The 21,442-nt window shown below is 44.4% G+C and overlaps 1 protein-coding gene across 3 annotated transcripts in view; it reads right to left on the reverse strand.

The window, feature by feature from the left end:
• The window catches only part of Elovl2 (ELOVL fatty acid elongase 2), a 40,395-nt gene that overhangs the window by 14,200 nt on the left and 4,753 nt on the right, over positions 1 to 21,442 (reverse strand). For 2 of the 3 annotated variants that reach the window (XM_031358871.1, XM_031358873.1), the window contains exon 2: positions 2,274 to 2,337. In XM_031358871.1, the coding sequence (XP_031214731.1) occupies positions 2,274 to 2,337 (64 nt within the window). Of the gene's footprint in view, positions 1 to 2,273; positions 2,338 to 11,462; positions 11,483 to 21,442 lie in introns of those variants that run through there. The other variant, XM_031358872.1, reaches the window with a different exon arrangement.

A 21,442-nucleotide genomic window follows, 5' to 3' on the forward strand; every position in this document is an offset into this window, starting at 1 on the left:
CTTTCCTCCCCAACTTGCTTCTTGGTCATGATGTTTGTGCAGAAATAGAAACCCTGACTAAGACAATGTCTTATTCAGGCTGTCCTGCCGGAGCTAACTCTCAGCACTTTCTCCATGCCAGGCACCACCTGAAGCCGTGATCTGTACTGACAGAGTTCTCAAAACAATCATTTTAGACAGACAACATGGCCATTCCTGGGGTTCGATTGAGAACTCTAGAGTAGAGCCACAGAGGGCAGAAGGCTCACAGTGGTCAGTTCCCTACCTAAGTTACAGTGCTGCCTCTGAACTGTGTCCCCCACCAAGACACGCTCGAATCCTGCTGCTACACACGTGACTTTTCTCGGAGCCGGGGTTCCTGGAGTTGCAACCATGGGAAGATGGCATCATACTAATTAGGGTGGTCCCTAGTCCAGTCAGTAACATCTTTACAAGACAGGGACAGAAGAAGTAAGGAATATTATTTGATCAGTGATGCATCTAGAGGCCAAGGACACCAGCCCGCCAGCAACCCCTCGTTGGAAGAGCAGCACCGGCTGTCACGGGGACAACATGAGCCCTACCTTACTGTGAGATCTGCAGGAATGTTTCTGTCACCTTCAAAGCTCCCAGTCCTAGGGAATGCATACTTATGGCCTAGTGTCTTAGCAGCACTCCAGACTGTCCCCTGTGGTAGCTTTTCCCCTGCAACCTCCCCTGTACCCTACGAAGAAGAACCAGTCTACCTCTCATCTCACCTGAACTTACATCTGTAGTGTCAGGGGGAGAGTCGTGTAAAGTGCATTGTCTGGCACCTGAATGTCTACTGCATCTGCCATGCTGCTTGCTCTTCATGTGCTACAGTTAAAGGTGATGGTGATCATGCCTGCTGCAGCTAAACCATGGCAGCAAGTGTTCGTTGTGGCTTGGACAGTAGTGTGGGGGATTTGAGTAGTGTCACCCTGAGTCTGGAATATCCCACAGAACCACTGATGTGGTGTGCACAAGGTCAGAAAAAGCTGAGGATGCCCTCGAGGTGGCTCTGTGTGGCGGTCACCTTTAGGAAAGTACAAGGATTCTTGATGTGACTGTAGTAACCCACTTCAGTGATCAAACTGTAAATTTTATAATCTCCCTGCTATGAAGCAGAGTAAACCATTGCAATCCTTTCCTCAACTGACCCTGAGTTTACATTAACTCCAGCGCCCACCAATTTATTAACAGCAAAGTTCAGTGTGAACTTAGTCCAGAGAGATCAATGTTTAACTCTACTGAGAATCAAGCAGAAAGCTGTGGTCCCCAAGAATGCACAGCTCCTGTGCCCTCCTGCCTAAGCAAGAGTTTATGCCCTCCACTGTGGGCCAGTTCCTCCCCCACGTCACTAGAACTGTAAGCAGGGTGAGCAGAGGTTACAGACCACTGGCCCACCACGAAGGACCCTCAAGGGGAAAGAACGGAACACCCCCTCAAAATGCACAGTTTCTATAAAATCACCATTCACTTAGAACAGGTTTCAGAGCCTCATGGGAAACTGGAGAACGGCCCAAACGATCTCCAAGCTGTGAGAAGAAGGAAAGCCTTAGCCTCCCTCCCTATCTTCACAGTCTTGAGGACGCCCCTTGTGGAAACAAAGGATTCCGCACAGGCTTGTCAAACAACCCGTGCTCAAGTGAAGCAAAACATCTGTCTAGAGGTCATCTAGTCAGAAATACCAGTTCCTCTGTTCCCGAGCTGTTGACACCCCCATGATAGATGCAAGAGACAAGTGGCAACCAGGAAGTCTGTGCAGGAGAGGGATGAGGAGGCTAGAGTAATGAGGTACAGCAGGAAGGAAGTCACCCAGGAAAGACAGCCCTCAGCTGAGGTCTGCAGCAGCAGGAGCTGACCAGACAGGGAAAGAAGAAAACAGGCAGGAGAAATCCCAGGCACAGAAAAGCAGTAAACAAAACGCGGTTACACATTTGAGGAGTCAAAGGATGTCTGGAGTGGCAGTGTCCATGAGGGAGACAGGCTGTGACTGGAGACTGGTGGGTGATGCAGAAGGCAGAGGCCACCAAGCTTCAGAGCTGGTACCCTGGAGGAAAACATCACATTTCACCTGCCCCTCATCCCGGGAGACAGAGTGAGGCGGAAGAAACTGGGCTTCTTCTATTCTGGGAAAAGGGCCACCCAGTGGAAGGCAGCCTACAGTTCAAAAGGAGAGATGCTGCACTGTTCTCAGAACGCCAGAGATAATGATGCTCTCCTACGTGCAGACGGCATTCTTCCAGTGTGTTCCCAAGCAGCTTACTCACCTCGTGGTCCAAACATGTTGTCCAAGAAAGCATTGACTTCATTATCAAAGGCCTTCAGCTGCTCCTGAAAGACAGGGAAAATTAAGCAGCTTTTTCTTTTTTTAAAACTCAACGTCACCAATCTGTAGCTCTTGAATCTATGCATTCCTCAGCTTCAGGGTCTGTGACTGCAGACTTGAGTGAGGACAGGAAGCAGAGCCTTGCTGTAACCACCTTGCAAAGACCTCGGAGGAAACAACCCTCGTGTGTTTCCTCAGTAAGAGGAGTCCCAGAACAGATGGTGGACTCAGATGCGTGGGTTCACTCACCTCAACTCCATTCACCTCTCAAATGCTTACAGACAAAGCCATTCCATAGGCAGCTTTCACGGCTGCAATGGAAGTTGCTGTAGGAAATGGGGAGTCTGTGACCGTGGGACTCAGCAGCTGCATGCTTCACAGAGCCAAACCGACAGCTTTAAAGGACACTTGCTTTTCTAGTCCAGAAAGAAACTGAACATAAGAGCTATTTTTTCTATCACCTTTATGTATGCACATCAGCACTAGTTAACATTACAGTAAAGAATGTTACCTGGGGGTGTTGGATTAATTCTTGTCATTCGAGTTCAGACTGGGGCTAGGCTGTTGCTAAGCATCCTAAGGTGACCGTGTTGGCTACCACCACCTTGGCCTATCCCTTGCCCTTGCTGACTGCTCATAATGGATGCTCAAGTCTCCCTCCCCTATCACAAAGGTCTGCAACTCTGCTTCAAGCAATGGGAGATCAAGAATGAGATCCGGGGTTCTGGGAAGGAATTTCAAGAGATGACTTTGGTAGCAGGTGGGTGTGACAACCTCAAAATTGTCTTGTCTTATATTGTATTGAGCTTCAAATTCAAAGGGGAGTACAGTCATGACTGCCAAGCACCTCATGCCCAGACACTCAGACAAGCCAGGCTGAGAGAAGAGGGCTGATGATGCACTGGCGTCTGAGGACAGGGCCTGTATATTTGTGACTGTGTTGAGACCTAGCCCTATTGGTTTTTGATGGCAAAATTTCAAGAAAAAAAGGTCTTTAGGACCCTGAGGAAGCTTGGGAGGGAGGCTGTGGAGTGGACAGCACTCATGGTCAACTGCTGCTGACTTAGAATGGCTTTTATTTCATATTATCTCTGTAAAATGTGTGTTGACTAAGACATGCCTGAACTTTGTAAATAACTTTTTTTTTAACCCTTGGCTTCTATGTGGAACATCTTAGGATAACTACAGGTCTGAGAAAGGGCAGTGACGTGGCATCTTGGTGGGACAGAATACCAGTGGTGCAGCTATCGGTATGCAGGTCTGGTCAGACCCCTCATTCTTCAGTAGATAAGGGCAGTAACCTCACAGATGGACTCTTGGCAATTGCCACACCATGAACAAATGTTTAAACACTTTCACTTTGTTTGCTAAGGTTCAAAATCCGGTTTCTAAAATTTACAGAGCTAAGAAAGAAAGCTTCAATTAGTAGGATATAAACTCATTGTTGCTGTAACTTTGCAGGCATTTGCTTACAATGTGGAAAGAAAAAGGAGGAGACAGGAAGAGAAAGCAGAGAAGAAAGGGGATAAAAGTGATCTAGCCTCTCATTCTCCGTTATCCACTGACCAGTTGCCAAACACTGATGCCACTGCTAGGTTAGATGCCAAGTGCAAAGTCGGGGACATGGTCCTCATCTCCCTGGACTTCTTGGTATTATGAGGCTCTCAGAACTGTACTAGAAAAGGACTGAAGTTTTAACTTAAGCATCCTTGAGACACACCAGGAAGAGATGAGGCTCCTGCTGAGTTCTGAACCTCCAGGTGTTTTCTCAGAGAGGAGAAGGAAAGGCATTCAGGAGTCACTGACAGAAGCACACCTAGGTACAGCTCATCTGGGAAACACTGATGACCAGGGTCTCCAGTGGTTCATGTGGTAGGAATGCAGACAACGCTAGGAAATACAAGGATAGCAGCAGAAAGCAGATCAGTGTTTGCTTGAGGACCGTGTGTGTGTGTGTGTGTGTGTGTGTGTGTGTGTGTGTGTGTGTGTGTGTGTGTGTGTGTGAGAATATCCTTCAAGAATATGGGTTAAATAAGGACACTTGCACATACACATACGGGAGCATCTATAACCAGCAGGATTGCGCTTCAGAGTGTGCTGAAGATGTCTTCAAGCAAAAGAAAAATGATGCCATATGGAAAGCGGCTTAAAGAAAGCCATGAGCATCATACGAAGCAGTGAGAAGCCATAGGTCTGCATACCCTAAGCAAGCTGGGCTCCCCACCTAATCATGTCCACTCCTAACACAGTACTCCCTGTGCTAGCTCTCCCCCCATGCTCCCCTCACCGTGACCAGCTAGAGGCAGCACTAGCTAAGACCTGCTTGCTCCTACTCCTCCCGTACGTATGAAGCTCCACTGGACTCCACTGGAGGAGTGGTGTCCCACTCAGCAGTCCCACTGCACAGACTACAGAAGCCTCGACAGCTTGCTTGAGATACGCCTTCACCCTAACCACTGGCTTTTGCGAGCACTCAAGGAACCAGAGACCAGAAAGGATCAACTTAGCTTTCTGTCACCACAGTGCTGACCGGATGACCACCCATCCCTAACTGCCCCCGTTGGATGTCAAGCCAAACCAGTTGGTTTTTCCGGCATTTTATAGGTGTGAACATGCTCACATTCAGGTTGTGGGGCTTGGCAGCAAGCTCTGTCACTGCTGAGCCGTGTCACTGGTTCTGTTTTGCAGACTTGAGTTTCTGTTTATGGTGGCATTATATTTTACTTAAAAAAGTGATTCAGACGAGATGACGAGATGGCTCAGCAGGTAAGAGCACTGACTGCTCTTCTGAGGGTCCTGAGTTCAGATCCCAGCAACTACATGGTGGCTCACAACCACCCGTAAGGAGACTGGACACCCTCTTCTGGTGCGTCTGAAGACAGCTGCAGTAAATTATGCTGGGGCCGGAGCGAGCGGGGCCAGCAGAGGTCCTGAGATCAACAGCAGCCACACACATGATGGCTCACGGCCATTTGTACAGCTACAGTGTACTCATACACATAAAATAAATAAAAAAATAAATCTTTAAAAAAAAAGGTGATTCAGGATCTTGGTGTCTCTTCTGTCTAATTAGCTGAGTGGAGAAAGGTTTAAAGACAGAATAGGCAGCTTCACCAGAAGTTCACTGCTTTTCAAAACAAGTGCACTGAGACCACAAAACAGATGATTACATTGGAGTGTAAAAATGTAAACATCTTTACTTCTCTTTTTATGTGTTTGCAAATACAGTAGTGCTTGAGAGTTGGGTGACAGTAAGTCAGGAAACAGGGTATGCCAGAAACTTCCCAAGAGCCTCAGACCAGAGCTGAGGTCTAGGGAACTAAGGAGGAGATGTGTCCCCTCAGGGTCAAGGGACTGTAGAAAATGAGATCTTTACCTTGTGTCCAGGGCTCGGAATGACTGAATGCTGAGCCTGCTGGACAACTCCTAGGACTGCAGTAAGGCGAACCAAGGGAGAGCCTACACACAGGACCCCAACTCCTTGGCATCTAATTGGTCACTTCAAGAGGAACTTGCTTTGGCAGCATCTTGCTGTGCATCCCAGGCTGACCTGGAACTTGTAGTTCCCTCACCTTAGTGTCCTGAGAGTAGGTATTATAGACACGCACTGCCACACTTGGCTAGGGAACTAGCATTCATACTTGGCATAAAATCTGGAAAATTTTGGAAAATCAAACAATTGTCACTACCTCCTCTGACTGGTTGGCTCTAGCCCAGTGGCCTCCGTCCGTTTCCCTGCTCCCCGTACCCATGCCCTCTGTGCACCCTTGCCCAAGGTATGTCTGTTTATTAGTGATGCTATCGCATCACATGCTTCTTCTATGCCACCGCACCGAATCTGCTTGCTGATGTCTGGATGCCTCTTAGTGAATTGTCTTTTCTCCGTATTTCCCTCCTCCCAAGCTACTCAGAAGCCTCTTTGTCTGGCACACAAGGGGTTCCACAGCACTTGTGCAATGACTCTCTTGATGAATGAATTCTCCAGTTACCCCAGAACTGGGACTAGCAAACTGTGGGGCTCCACTTCTGGCCTCTCTCTCCCCGGTGACTCCACTTGGCAGGTTTGACAGTATGAGGACTGAGCATTAGGAATTTGTCTTTGGCAAGTGAAGAATGGATCAGAGAGGAAAGAGATGCCGGAAAACCTCCAGCAAGCACCGAATAATGCTGAAGCCACAGGCACCACGTCTAATGGAAACCTCCAACTAGGCAAGCTCTAAACAAACTAGGAACAGAACCCAAGGTTTTCTAGATTCCTGGCAAGCCTTCTGCTGCTCAACAATGTCCACAGCTCCGTCTTTTTCATTCTAGGTTTTATAGCCATTAATGTCCAGCATAATTACAATAATGGGCTTTAAAGGACAGTTACTTTTCTGGAGTGTGGCAGGGCATCAGTGTATTCCTCTATGTGCTCTATCTACACGTGCTACAGTGGGAGGGCTGACTCCTCTGTGAACTGCTAGGGCAGCCCACTCTGCACAAGAACCCAATGTTCTGAAACGAATTCAGCCCAAAGAGGTGGATTGATGGAGTGTCCAGACACTGCCCTCCGAGTGGAGAACACTGGATACAAAAGGAGTGATGTCAAAGATAGCAAGGCTCTGTTTCCCAGGATTCTCCATGGCTGCTCCCCAGGGAACACAGGCAGAAGGAAAACAGTGCTCAGAAGGAGCCTGCTGCAATGGAGCTTGTCTGCAACACCAGCCACCCTCCCCCAGCCCCCTCACCATGCTTGAGAGGCCAGCGAAGGAGGATGGCTGAGTTTAAGGCCAGCCTGAGCTGAGTAGCGAACCCCTGCCCAAAGAAGGAAAAGAAAAGAAATGATGTACTTTTATTTGCAAAGACACTGGGTTTGCAATGTAAGCATGTTTTATAATCTAAGAACAAAAAAAGGAGGCAGGCTTTCTCCTCGACTTTTCCATACAACACTGCAGGGGATCTGTTATTAAGGGCTACAGGACCAGCACCCAGAAGAGTCAGGAATACTGGGCAGGGCAATGGTATGGCCACACAGCAGAGTGCAGCAACCAATCAGCATCCACAGATGGAGGAGACTGTGGACGTGGTACTTGCCCAACAAAGGGTGTGTGAGCAAAAGAAGACAACCTTCCCACAGATGTCCCAAAGCAACAGGGCAAAGTCAGTCAGGTGGCCCCCGGAAAAGACCTGATCTGGTACAAGTATCTCTCAGCACTGGGTACTTACGGGGATTTTTAAAGCTGGGGCTAAAACAGGTGAAACATAAATTACACATGCACACAAGCAGTCACAAGGTCACATCAAGTGGGCATCCATGGAGCACAGGACATGCACACAAGCAGTCACAAGGCCACATCAAGTGAGCATCCATGGAGCACAGGACATGCACACAAGCAGTCACAAAGCCACATCAAGTGGGCATCCATGGAGCACAGGACAGTGCTTGGATATCAAAGACACACCTCAAAAGTAGAGCTTACTAATGCATTTCTTGACACACTGGTGACTGGATAAAAGGTTTTATACATAGTGTGGGCAAGCACTGTACAACTGAGCAATTGCCTAAGCCAAAAGCAGACTTGAAAATAAGGCTTAAATGATTTATGTATTAGCTCAGTGGTTAAAGGTATTTTATTAAATATATTTCATTAAGTATATTTCATAAAAGTTAATATACAAGATTAGTTTCTTCCTAGTCAATTTAGAAGTCATGGTTCTTCACTGAATAGCAAAGAAATGCAAATGAAAACTATACTGAGACTCCATCTCGCCCAAACCAGACTGGTCTTTAAGAAGACAACAAATGGGCTGGAGAGGTGGCTCAGTGGTTAGGAGCACCAACTCTTCAGAAGATCCTGGGTTCAAATCCCAGCAACTACATGGTGGCTCACAACCATCCATAATGAGATCTGACGCCCTCTTCTGGTGTGTCTGAAGACAGCTACAGTGTACTTACATATAATAATAAATAAATCTTTAGGCCGGAGCAAGCAGGGCCAACCAGCGCGAGCAACCTTCATTCCTAGCAACCACATGATGGCTCACAACCCTCAGTATAGCTACAGTGTACTCATATAATAAATAAATAAATAAATAAATAAATAAATCTTAAAAAAGAAGACAATAAATGTTAGTGAGGACACACAGCTGATGGGAATGAAAACTAATCCATCCCTGTGGGAGTCAGTGTGGGGATTCCTCAACAAAAGAAACTAGATCCACCACATGGCCCAGCTCAGGAGCTTAGGGACTTCGGAAGGACTCCAGTCAGCAATCCCAGAGACCCAGGCTCACCAATGTTTATAGAAGCACACTACTTATATAGCTAAGTAACAGAACTACCTTGCTGTCCAACAAAAGAAGAGTGGATGCAAAGCACATAGAATATCCACAGGATGACTTTTTCCCAACAATAATGAAAAACTAAGTTGTTTGCAAGAAAAGGGATATAAGATAATCATAGTAACCAAAGATAGGGTTACTATCTTGAAAAAAACAAACATGTTTTTCTCATTGGGCTTGGTAGATTTCACATAGATATGTAAAACTGTCTATACATGTATGATGAGGAAACAGAGGGGAAATTCTAGAAGAAAGCCAATCAAAGGGAGGAGGAGATGGGTGAGAAGAGGGGGTGAGGAGGATGAGTGGGGCATGCTCAGTATATGACATGTGCCCTATGAAAATGTCCTCATGTAACATAGTACTGTGTGCACTGAATATAAACAATCAAATTAATTTAAAGAATGGAAATAAAATGCAAACTTTTTTAAATAACAGTTTGGTCTTATTAATAGATGCTAGAAACTTAATATTAACTGAGTAAAACAAAATCCACTACATATTAAACAAGGAGCCCCAGTTTCACAACAAGCAATTCTACTAGGTCAAGATCTTTGCCACAGCCATTACAACCTCTGCTTCCACAGGAAGTGGGCAGCTATTATAAAACTCCTTGGAGATTAAGCCAAAGCCAGATTTCTGAACTCAGAAGAGCCAGAACAGTGCCAGGTTTGGAACTTAGGGACTCAGAAAGAATGAGGCTCTTTCACAAACAGCAGCAGCAATGAAAGGAGATTGTGTTCGCATGTGCTCTGGTTGTCAAATGCTGAGCAGGGGGAAGCAGACGGTGCTTCTCAGGGGCAAGTGCTATCCCTTTGAATACGAAACAAAGCAAGGCTTCTAATGATTTTCATGGGAAAATATGGGTCAGATTTTATTCCTAATTTTCCTAGCAAAGGTCACAACTGTATTCTTTCTAAGCAGAGCTCTATATTATAAAGGTATCTACAGCATTCCAATATACTTTTGATAAAGTCAAAAAGATGTCTTTTTAAACTGCTACTTCTGACAAGAGAACCGAGAGCCAGGGCTACCTTGTGTGTTAACTCAGGCTGTGAAATCAACCCATAAAGGACTGCTGGGGAATAGGCTCTAGCCTGCTGAATGAAACCCTTGGGACACACTCTCCTGCCTGGCAGGGCATCATCACTAAAGTGACAGCTGACCCTCACCACAATCTTTCCTAGAAGGTGAAGGGATATTACACCTTTCTCTTAGCTTTTCCGTGGAGACAATGTCAAGTGAGCATCATTAGTGATCACTGCCAAAAGGCGGAATGAAGGTTGGACTGTGGGGACAGAGACCGGGAAGTTCATTCCCCTTGGCTTCTGTGACAGGGTACTGCGAGCTAACTCTAGGTACTCGTATCTAAGCATCATAAGGATGCTAACGGTTCATGTTTCATTTGTTCATCACTAAGGGGTCATAAGGCAATGTGGACAATAGATGTGGACTCTATGGGTGAGAAGAAGGTGGTGACAGGTGACTGTAGATGATGGGATCAGAAGATGAAATTATTGTGACCTACACACACATGACAAAGCCAAAGTCTTTGCCAGAATATTGTCAAAATAATATAAATGCAAGACTTTGATGCCCATTTTCAGAAATCAACAACATAAGAAATCTTGTCTTAGGTTTTCTCTTGGCTACTGTTCTGATGCCTTCTAAATAAGCATGCTAATGAACTATGACTACCCCCCTTCTTACCATAAATATTTCTATTCCTTAGGCAGTAGAAAGCACTGTGTAGTACAAAATGATCCTAATTAAATGTAATCATTTTATGCCTCTTATTCAGCCTCTGGAGGCTACTTTTTAAAATTACTGTACAAAAGTTATTCAGTGTTGTGAGTATGTGATCTCTGAGGCCCTGTCCAGTTCACAGTTTTAAAGAGACAAGCTAACGAGTGTTCTCCTATCCTCTTGTTCTTTCTTCTCTCCCAGTCTCAAAGCTGCCAGGAAGAGTGCCAGGCTCATAAAAAGAGAACTGACCCTGAGATATTGCTGACCAAGTAGCAGCTAACACAAAATTATCGTGGATTTTGAAACAAACACGCAAAACTCACAAAAGGAACCTTGAGCTAATTAATACGCTACGTGGAGAGAGTCTTGTTAACACGAAATGCCTGATAAGTTTGTTCCCAAATCCCACAGGCAAATGTTTCCATTTCCCACCTAGATATTCCAGAGAAATCAACAGACAGTCCTTCTCTGTACCTACTCTCCATGGCTTAGAAAATTCAGAGAGAAGAGAGGGCCCTTCAACCTCAGAAAGAGAATGCTTCTGCGGCCTTATTAGCAGTGGTGTGTGCCACAGCAGCAACATGAACGGCCTTACAGAGGCTTCAGTGGCCTGCATGAATCCCACCACACTTCTTCAACACCGTTCAGAAGGGAAAGTTTGTATGTTCTAATTTTCCTTAAAGTGCTAAGGAAAAACAGCTTCAAGCCCACCCTGCCCTATCCCAAAGTTATAAAATGCAACATAAAAACTAAAGAAGGAAAAGCCCAGCTGTTCAAAGTCACATGTATAGGAGAGTACAGCCAAATCCCCGCTTTAAAGTATGTGTCTCAATTGTTCCCTAGAGGAACCACTGGAAGCTACCTGACTGCTCAATATAAACACACAAGTACACTACTTGGTACGCCATGATTTTATGGTTTTAAGGTATTGTCTATACAGAATTCTTCATCTCATTTTTCAACTCTCAGCCTTATTTTTCTTTTCTAAGAACCATGTCATTTAGAGCATGCCACTGCTGTGGTTAATTCAGCTCTGAAAGCTTTGTAGTGATTTTCCTTCTACCTTGGAAAAGAGAAGACATAAATCCAGTAACATCAACAGGTGGCGGTGACAGACAGGAGAAGGAGGAGGGAGAACCCTGCCTGGCTCTTCCTTCAGCAGAAATGCTTTCAGGACAGGTTGCTTTGTTGATGATATCTCGGCCCGATCAGTGTTCTAGTTGTTTCTCCAATAGGAGTCAAAATTAGTCTCTGGAGAAGCAGGATATTGAGGTTTCCATCTGATTGGGTAAAGAAAATGTGCATTGGGTTTAGGTATATTAGAAAAGCCAAAGAAAAAGATGCTAGACTGAATATTTTCTCAAACTATTGCTGATGTGGAAAGAGAAAGGCAAACTCATTTGCGTAGCTTTAATAAAACAGCCAAGGGTTGAAATGCAGCTGGCTGTGGCAGCCAGCAGCAAGCCTGGCAGAAAGGTCAGGTTGGGCAGGTGTCCTCTGTGACTCACAGGAAGTACAGGGGCAACCCCACTAATAGGTGAAGCTTGGTCAGGGCTGCATGCTCCACCACACATATCTGAAACTGACTTTAAGTGGAGTCTTCTTTGCTGCTCCTGACAAAGCAGCCAGTGGGGAGAGGATGCAGCTGGCTACCGTACTGTTCGCATGCCCACAGTCTCACTGGTATAGGGCCTCTGTCTACTAAAAGGCAAAGGGAGAAAAAGGGCCTTACGGTGCTCATCACACAGTCACTTCTCACCAAATTGTTCATCTTAGTCTGCTCTTCTCCAGCCTTCAGACTCCTCTAATGGAGGAATTACTCAACTTCAAAGAAAGCCACTTGACCACACCAGTAGTGCTTGCTCCTACCCAGGAGAACATCCTTAGAGGAAAGGCTCTTTCTGTTAAGCCCGTAAGACTCTCAGCTTGTGCACATTTAACGAGAAGTCCGGATACAGAGGGGTGCAACGTCTCATATATTAAATACAATTCTACATAGTCACACAGCTTCTCCTAATTCCACTGGAGCCTTAAAGAGGAATGTTTCACTGTGACACCAACGATCCTTCCTATGGCAAGGCAGAATCAACAGATCCAGGTTCCCCTCTGCACTCTGGACGAAAGCCTTGGACTTCAGTTCTCTCTTCTACAGCTCCTTCCTGTGACAGTGGACATAGCTGCTGCTAAAACCTTTCATTAAGAGTTCATGAAACACCAGTGTGCATCACAACATTCAGCTCTACCTTCGAGTCACTAAGAAAGCATGCTTCTGTAATCCCTCACACGCACTTTAACATGGCCGCTGACTCAGACACAACCTCTACCTTCACCAGTGTCCAGCAGTGGAAACTAGAGGATGGGATTATCACCAGTCTACAGATGGTAGTCTGATTACCTGTGAACTTTACATATAGTATTATCAGCATAGCTAAAGATTAAGCCATCCTTATACTCAGATTTATATTTTGAATTAATTTATCATTCTACTTGTCAACAACATGAGCAAACACTTTCAGAGCAGGGTAGAACTCTCTTGTTCTAAGTACATCTCTATGGATAGAACCAATTCCTTTGCCTGAACTTAAAACTCGTCCCCTAACATTCTTCCTTCAAATGGACCTAACTAGGATCAGGCGTAGGGTGGGGCTACAGACAGATTTTTGCTTACATCCACCAAGCCAATAGTGACTGCAGAGTTCCTTGATAACTGTTGCTTCTCTTAGAGGAGGTTTCTTCCTGGGGATCTGGCTCCTAGCTTTGTAACTGTATGCAGCACTTTAACTCTACAGTGGATGCTACCCTAGAAGAGCATACCCCCATCTGCCATGGCATCCTTCCTCTGACCCTTCTGCTTACCAAAGAGGTATGACTGTTGGCTAGAAGCAGGCATAGGTCCATGACTGAACATCTCCAGCCATAGCCACCATCTCTGTCGGGTGGGTCGGGTGTCCCTGCCATGTACTAGTGGTTGTAGAATTTGCTTTCCTTCCTTTTCACATTTTCACTGGTGAATAAAGAGCCGTTAACTCTCCTGTATTAGCTACTTACAGCCATCATGAACCCACTTCCTATACTTTGTTCATTTTAAGGTGAGGTTTTAGAGTTATAGGACACACATATGACTGATAATACTGACTGAAAGTATGCACTGTATTCAAGCACACTTTCAAGCACTGACTATAACACCATGTATTCAGTTCTACTCTCTGTCAGACGGGGCATTGCTGTTCCTCCTTGACAAGTGAGGGAAGCAGGGCTTAAGCAAGACTACTCTGCTCCCTTCACAGCAATGAGCAGCTGCTTAAGCAAGACTACTCTGCTCCCTTCACAGCAATGAGCAGCTGCTGTCTGCGGGACCGGGGATTCTGCTTACCACTCACCCACAAAGAACAGCACACCCGTGGCTCTCACATGAAGAGCTCACTCAGGGGGAAGCATTCTGAGTGGTCCCTTTATTCTCTATGATATAAAAATCACCACCTCACAACAGCATGGCTGGGAGATTAAATAGTTTGCATGTTTGTAAAACCATCTATGACAGCTCAAGACACAAAGTTGACATGGAGGAGACAGTCGTTTCCGTGTTTTGCATTTTCAAATCCCAATGTGGGGCACACTGTCTCTGCCTTACAGCTCTGCCACTACGTGAATTAGATACAAAAAGGAGTGGTACTGTAGAAGAGGAATTGCCTTTAATTAGCAGCCCATCTCAAAACTGATGGCCTTATTTCATTTTAATGAATAACTTAATAAGCTACTACTTCTACTATTGTTATTTACTACTATTTATCATCATCATCATCACTATTGTGTGTAGGGGGGGGGTGAGTGTGTTGGGCATACGCATGTCGTGGTGCTGTGCAGAGGTCAGAGGTACAGTCCTCCTTCCACCTTTCCATGGGCTCTGGAGATTGACTTCGGGTCATCAGGTTTGTGTAGAAAATGCTTTTCTGTGCTGAGCTACCTGTCTAGCCCCCAACAGTGATGTCCTTAAACAATCAAGAGGGGAAATGCAGTGGTGTGACAAGGAGAGGCAGACACTGCAGGTGAAGTATCTTGTTGCTTTAGCACTTGGTTGCTGGCACCAATCCAGGGCCCTGTGCCTGCTCAGTAAGTGTTCTAGCACTAGGACACATTCCCAGCTCTCCAGTTTAACTGGGGGAGGCAGCCATGACTGTTCTCAAAGCCAACATAGTGCAAAATTAAGTGTGGAGCAGAACAGAGAGAGGACAGGACATGGCTTCTCCATATGAATTCAAAGTTGTAAAGTACATGCAATTGAGCACAAGAGTCCTCCTTGTTCTGTAACATCCTTTCTACAGCTTACCTCAGATTCCCCGTCAGGAACCAACTCCCAGCATGCTGTGGGAGTGAGTGACAAGTATGGCTCTTATTGCTAAGATGAGATTACTTGCTTGTATATCTGGTCACTCTCTTTCCATACAGGGAACAATCAGCATGTCAACCATGTTGTTCAGTTTCCTAAAACTTCCCTCTAGACACTGATTCAGGCAAGAGGCCAGATTAGAGTCCACGGAGACAAAAGACAGCCTCCTGGCCATGGCTCATCCTTCTTAGATAGGCTTATTCAGGGCAGATCTCGGACCTCAGACATAACATGTATCCTAAATTTAAACTTAGGTTTAACTTTGCAGAAAGATGCAAATGTGTTTAAATGTAGAGGATAAAATATGTCAGGGTTGGGGAGCTAGTTCAGTCAGTAAAGTGACCAGCTGTGGCAGTGCCCACTTGAAATTCCAGCACTGGGGAGGTAGGTCAGCCTACCTCTCTCCAACACTTCTCTTGTTGGAACTACCTGGCCAGCCAGGCTAACCTGCTTGGTGTGTTCTAGGCCAGTGAGATGCCTTGTCTCAGAGACCAAGATAGACAGCTCCTGAGGAGACCAAGATAGCTCCTGAGGGACAACCTGAGGTTGTCCTCTGGCCTCCACACATGCACACACATATATGCACACAATATATCTCATGCACATGCTTAAATTGTCACAATGATCTCAAATCTTTTAAAATTAACTCAGCAAATGTTTGTGTCTGAACAGTTAAGGATGGATAGCGCAAGAAATAAGGCTGCTGTTTGTTCCTTTGCTCAACTCTGCAGCCTGTGACAGACAACATGACAGTCAAATGAGTGGCTGTGTGGAGGCTCATCATTCGTGTCTCTACAGCATGTTCTATCATTCAGTATCTGATGGGACTTGCTCATGGTGAAACCTGCAGTCCAGTTCATTCATCCATGGGTTGTATTTTACCACAGGGATCAAATACGTATTTCCTGATGGACATTTTAGGTTGTTTCCAACTTTCTGTTACTACCAAAGATGCTGCTTTATATATAAAATCTCTAATACTCCTAAGTAAAGGTTTCCCTGGGGAAAATCTAGATGTGCAATTGCTATGCTGTTTAGGAAATGTATTTTTTTTTTTCTGTGAAAATAACCATATTACTCTAAAATATTTGTGAAATTTGCTACTGTTCCTTTTTTTTTTAGTTTTTTTTTGTTTTGTTTTTGTTTTTGTTTTTGTTTTCAAGACAGGGTTTCTCTGTGTAGCCTTGGCTGTCTTGGAACTCACTCTGTAGACCAGGCTGGCCTTGAACTCAGAAATCCGCCTGCCTCTGCCTTCCAAGGGCTAGGATTAAAGGTGTGCGTCACCACTGCCTGGCTCTACTGTCCAGTTTTAATCTTTGCCAAGCTCATGGGTGTGATGTGTATGAGTTTGTAGTTCCACATTACTGCGGGGCTTGTGAATGTCTTTATGTATTTATTAACATACTTCAAAAGCTGCTTCAGTGAGCTGTCATTTCCAAAACCATCTCTCAAGTATCTCACCTACTGCTTAAAGTCATCATGTACCCTGCTGCTTGCAATTCCTTCCCATCATACTCATTTTTCAAAAACTTGGCATCTTCTCACCCATGCCAAACACATTCCCATTGAGCTACAGTCCCAGACTAAACACCGTATGTTATAGTTTGTGTCAAGAAATTACCCATGCCACTCCCTCTATTTCTAATGGTATTAAAGTTTCATTTTTTTCTTTAGCTTTTTTAATGATCTAGAATTTATACACTGTCCGGTGGAGAGCTGATTGCTTCCTTGCAGCTCTGTACTCTGCGACATAACACTTCTCTTGTTGGAATCGATACCTGACCACCGTTTCCCTCTGCCCTCCTCATCTGGTTGTCTATTGAGACCTTTCCATGCAGCTAGAGGAAAACCAAAAATGCTGGTTCCTGTGATAATCATGACTGGAAGTCAAGTCCTATTTGTCAATGTGCTAGGCATGCCCCCATTCCTGTGCTTTGGCTTACCCATGGGGACAGATTTGCCCACCTGTTCCTTAGAAGAGGTCTGAGCCATGAAGGCACTTGAAGGTCCAAAGGAAAGTTTCCCACCAATCCATTAAAATCACAGAACTTTGCCTCCCAAATGGCTACACAGACTAATTTTCACATCTCTCCACAATCTGGATAAAAGCTGTTTCCAAAGTATTAAAAAGTGAAGCGACTGTGCTGTGTCTGTACAATGGCACAAAAATCCAGTGCTAACCTGTTTTTCCCCAATGATGTACACACCAAGTCTCAGGCATTTCAAACACTGTATATTTTCACAATACATAAACATCCTACGTGTGATTACAAAGTGCTTAGTTTTCAAGATACCCCTGCAGCTAGCGAGCTGGCCTAGGTTGGCATGTTGTTCAGGAAAGGAGTTTGCAGCATGCAGGTAAAGTACTCAGATTAACTTCTGGAAGGGAGAAAAAGTACCAACAAAATTCCTCTATGAAAACTTTTTTCATTTTTCTTTTGGCAAGTTTGTTAGAATATTGGACATCCAACCAGTGACATGTTATCCTGGAGGGCAGGGTGGGCTTTGTCCAGAGACCCAGAGACTCCATGCTGCATGGTTCAAAGTCCTCCCAACCCTTGTCTTCCCCCAGTCCTTATCAGTAAGCTCACTTCATCAAGGCTGATCTGCTCTGGCTCCCAGAACACATTTCCAACAATCCTCCAAGATAAAAGCCTCTTGCTCTCCACTTCTTTTGTTCCCTCACACCTTAAATGTCTCCCCAACAATCATTACTTCTACACTGACAGACAAGAGAAGCAACGCACTCTCTCTCCCCAACACACAAATCCAATTATCTGCTGTGCTTAGATTTAGTAACTGAAAGAGCGGGAGCCCAGTGGGAAAGGCAGAGACTGGAAGAGCTCTTTTCTAGAGGCTGTTTTTAGGAATCAAGGCCTCAGGCTAAGCACCATTAAGAAGCTCAAGTCAGGCAAAGTGTTGTGGGTGGTTGAGTAAAGAGCTGTGGCTTAGTCTGATTACCAGAGGCCTCTCTGGATTGTCTAAGGCTGTTATTCAAATCCATGGTAGTTTTCAAAATGCAGGCTCTTGGCTAAGGCGTGAGTGCCTCTCTGGGAGAACCACTCAGTAGGAGGAAGGTTTTGAAGAACACACGTGAGCAAGCTGTGTTCCAGGGTTTCCTTTTTCACCAGTTACTTTAAAAGAATTCTTGAAACCTCAGGGATCTGAAGAAGAGACAATGAAACCTTCCCACAGTTTTCATTCTTGGGATGAGGGTGGGGGTGGGGACTCCTGAATGTTAAATTTAACATCACCTACATAGGGATATAACGTTTTAAAAATGTAAATGTCTTTAGATAATCAAGAAAGTTGAAAACATCTCTGGTTCCTGCATGCATGATGTCACAGCTGTAAAGATGGCTATGCCTTAGCTGCAGTGAGCAACTGTCACCTTCCTATCTGGAAGGGCTTTCCATGCCCTATCTTAGCTGATTGACTCTTCCCTCTGTATATTTTAGAAACGAGAATGCTGAGCTTCACATGGCTAAACCACTAGGGAGACACGGAGACCAAGGAACTGAACCCAAGAGTGTGAATCATGAAAAGAAGTAAAGAGGATCAATGTATTCACTCAGCCCCTGCATAACACCCTCCTGATATTCACTCAGACCGCATGCCAACTAGGTTAACCTCCCTAGATAACCTCCTCCGCACACAACCATTCTCTACCTCCTTCAAAATCTAACAGGGACATCTTATTCTCAAGCTTAGCACTCGTCTATATCTGGCCTGATTCATCTCTCCCCATCATGAAGCCCACAACGTCCGCATTAAAGACTTTACTGAACTAGCATGAGCAAGGCTCTGTGTAGACACAGCCTTGTCCACAAAGTGCTCCCAGGACAATGCCTTAGCTGGTTATATTACTTCTACCTGTGAGGTTCCTGTCACATCTACATTATAATGTCTTTTCCTACACATCCAAATTGACCCAGTCGTGATCTAGGATAGATCCTGACTCCTTGAAGTGCACACTGAACACTTTTACAACAAGTGCCTCTTATCGTTTGAGCTCTGGCACACCAGATTTTAAATTTGTGTGTGCCTGGAAACCTGGCATGCAGACCCCAGGCTCCTCCCTTGGGAGACAAGATGTTTGTATGTTTCTCTGAAAGCAGTTTTAAAAAAATAAGCTACTCAGTTACGGAGAGTGTACTTCATTCCTTCAAAGGAAGGGCAAAAGCAAACTATTCACTCCAAAGTCTGCACTGAGGACTGGGGACCATTACAAACGCTTGTTCAGCTTGTAGGAGGCCAGTGTGGAAAAGATTAGAGTTCTCTGCAGAAAGTCCTGACAGAGGGATGTTTCCACTGTTTCAATTATAAGAGGAAGACACGTAGGAGCTAGTAGATAGTGTTCTAGCATTGAGAGCATGCTGCAGCTGCTGCTCAATCATTTGAAACCAACCTCAGGTTGTGCATCACAAAATGACTTGGGATGAAAGCCATTTCTTTTTAGGAGTCAGAACCCAGTAAAGGTCAGAAAGGAACCTAAGAGTCCTGCCAATGAAAGGAATGACAACTGTTCAGCCTCAGGAGTAGGATGGGAAAGGCCCCAGGAAGGATTTGGATGATGAGCTGCCCTAGAGGCATTTCTCCAGTGCTGAAAAGCGCCCTCCCCACCGCCACTGACCTACCAAGGTCTAAGGAGTTTGGTCTTCAAACCAGAAAAATCGTGGGTGCAGGGGAGGCTTCCCTCCAGCAGTCTAAGGAAAGCCCCCTGAGAACGGGGATAGGGGGAGTAGGGGTTGGGGGTGGGGGTGGGGAGGGGTTCCACACAGGCTGCTGCTTTCTTCAGACACAGCAAGGAAAGTCAGCTCGAGTGAACAGGAAACCAGCAGAGCAAAGCCAAGTGAATAGTGCTTCTGCTTTACAGACACACTCATCTTCTTCAAAGGCACGAGCTAATTTAAATCTATTGCCTTAGTGTGATGATGGCTAATAAATGTTCTGATCCTGTCAAGCAAATAGGAGTCTCCAAGTAGTCCTAATACCGACGGAATTCAAAGATCTCACTAAGTTCCGCTTAATAACATGAAAAATTCAACATATTTACATCTTCAAACCACTGGAATTAAAACCAAATGATAAACTCTTAAGACATGAAACATGTGCAAAGCTACCATTGTCCTTTCTGGAAGTCTTAACATTGTAGTCACTCTGAGCAAACCAGTGACTGCCTGATTTCATTTGAAAGCTATTTGTCTACTGTATGGCTGCTCCTGTTACACAAGTTAACACTTGTGTGTTCCAGTTCTGTGTATTTGAAATGAAACTTGAATTCTTACTTATTATTTAAAAGTGTGTATATACATGTATATAAATAATCTATAAATGATAATAGATAAATGTATAAATAATCAGGTTGACTATTTCAAGTGCTAACATAATGCCACAATAGAATATTCTACACTTGACCCCATTCAACAGTTGAAACATAAGAATTTGTAAAAATATATGTAAAATGACCTTCATGCTGTGTACAAGGTTATGTTATGAAAAATAAATTCTGTGTTTAGAGTTACCGCCCTTGAGATATTTCATCATGCTAGGATATGTGATTGCAAATACTTCAAAAACTTCTGAAAACAAAAACAAAAACAAAGAATCCTAAATCCAAGCACTTCTGTTAGGAAGCGTTTTTGGAGAATGAATGTTCGACTTTCATATGTATCCATGTGTGTGTCCATATATATTCACCCATGCAACTCACAGGTGGAAGCCACCCAAGAAACTTGCTTGCTTTGCCATAAATGGTGACTTTTTATAAACAATTAAGAAAGGACATTCAAACTGGCTGGTGGATAAGGCTACATGAAGTAGTGAAGGGGTACATTGGGACCAGAAAGTTCAGATCTCTATATGTGACTGTGAACAAAGCATTTATCTTATTTCAAACTCAGCTTTCTTACCTATGACGTAAGCTTAGTCCTATAAAATTTAACTTGCTTCAAAATAGTTATGTATAAACTTCAAAACTTGAAAATATGTATAAAAATATATAAAAATGCAGTGAAAGGCATCTAATGTTTTAGCTATACTAAAGCCTCATGTTTAAATGAGTTCAAATATAAAATATTCAATAACACAAAATAATATTGCCGTATATGCAGAGGGGTCAGAGGCTCATGTCAGAGATGTTCCCAAATTGTCCCCGAGCCATGTTTAGTGTCAGGGTCTCTCATTGGATCTGGAGCTTTCCTCTGAAGTCAGATTGGCTGGCCAGCAAAGCCCCAGCGTCACAGTACTGGGACTGCGGTGCTCAGCACCATGCGAGCTTTTGGGTTGTTCGTTTTTACATGGTACCAGGAGTCTAGATTCAGGTTCTCAGGCTTGCACAAAAGCCCTTTACTGACTAGCCAGCTCCCCAGCCTACAGTGTATTTAAGTTAATTAAATGGCCAACTACCAGAAAATAATGTAAAGTGGAAAGCTACCCAGAAAAACCCATGGATCATAGCTTTGCTTATATTTAGAAAAATACTCATTTTTCATCTCAGAAAGAAAGTTGCACTATAAATCTCATAATATAGAAGACAGAATGCAACTTGGTCTCTTCTGCAAATTACATTATTAGATACATTTACAGAAATGCATGCTTTGCTTTCAGTAAGAGCTTATGATTAAATTATAAATTTTGTTTTTGTTTTTTTTAAA

Source organism: Mastomys coucha, unplaced genomic scaffold (assembly GCF_008632895.1).
Source record: "Mastomys coucha isolate ucsf_1 unplaced genomic scaffold, UCSF_Mcou_1 pScaffold7, whole genome shotgun sequence".
Taxonomy (NCBI): Eukaryota; Metazoa; Chordata; class Mammalia; order Rodentia; family Muridae; genus Mastomys; species Mastomys coucha.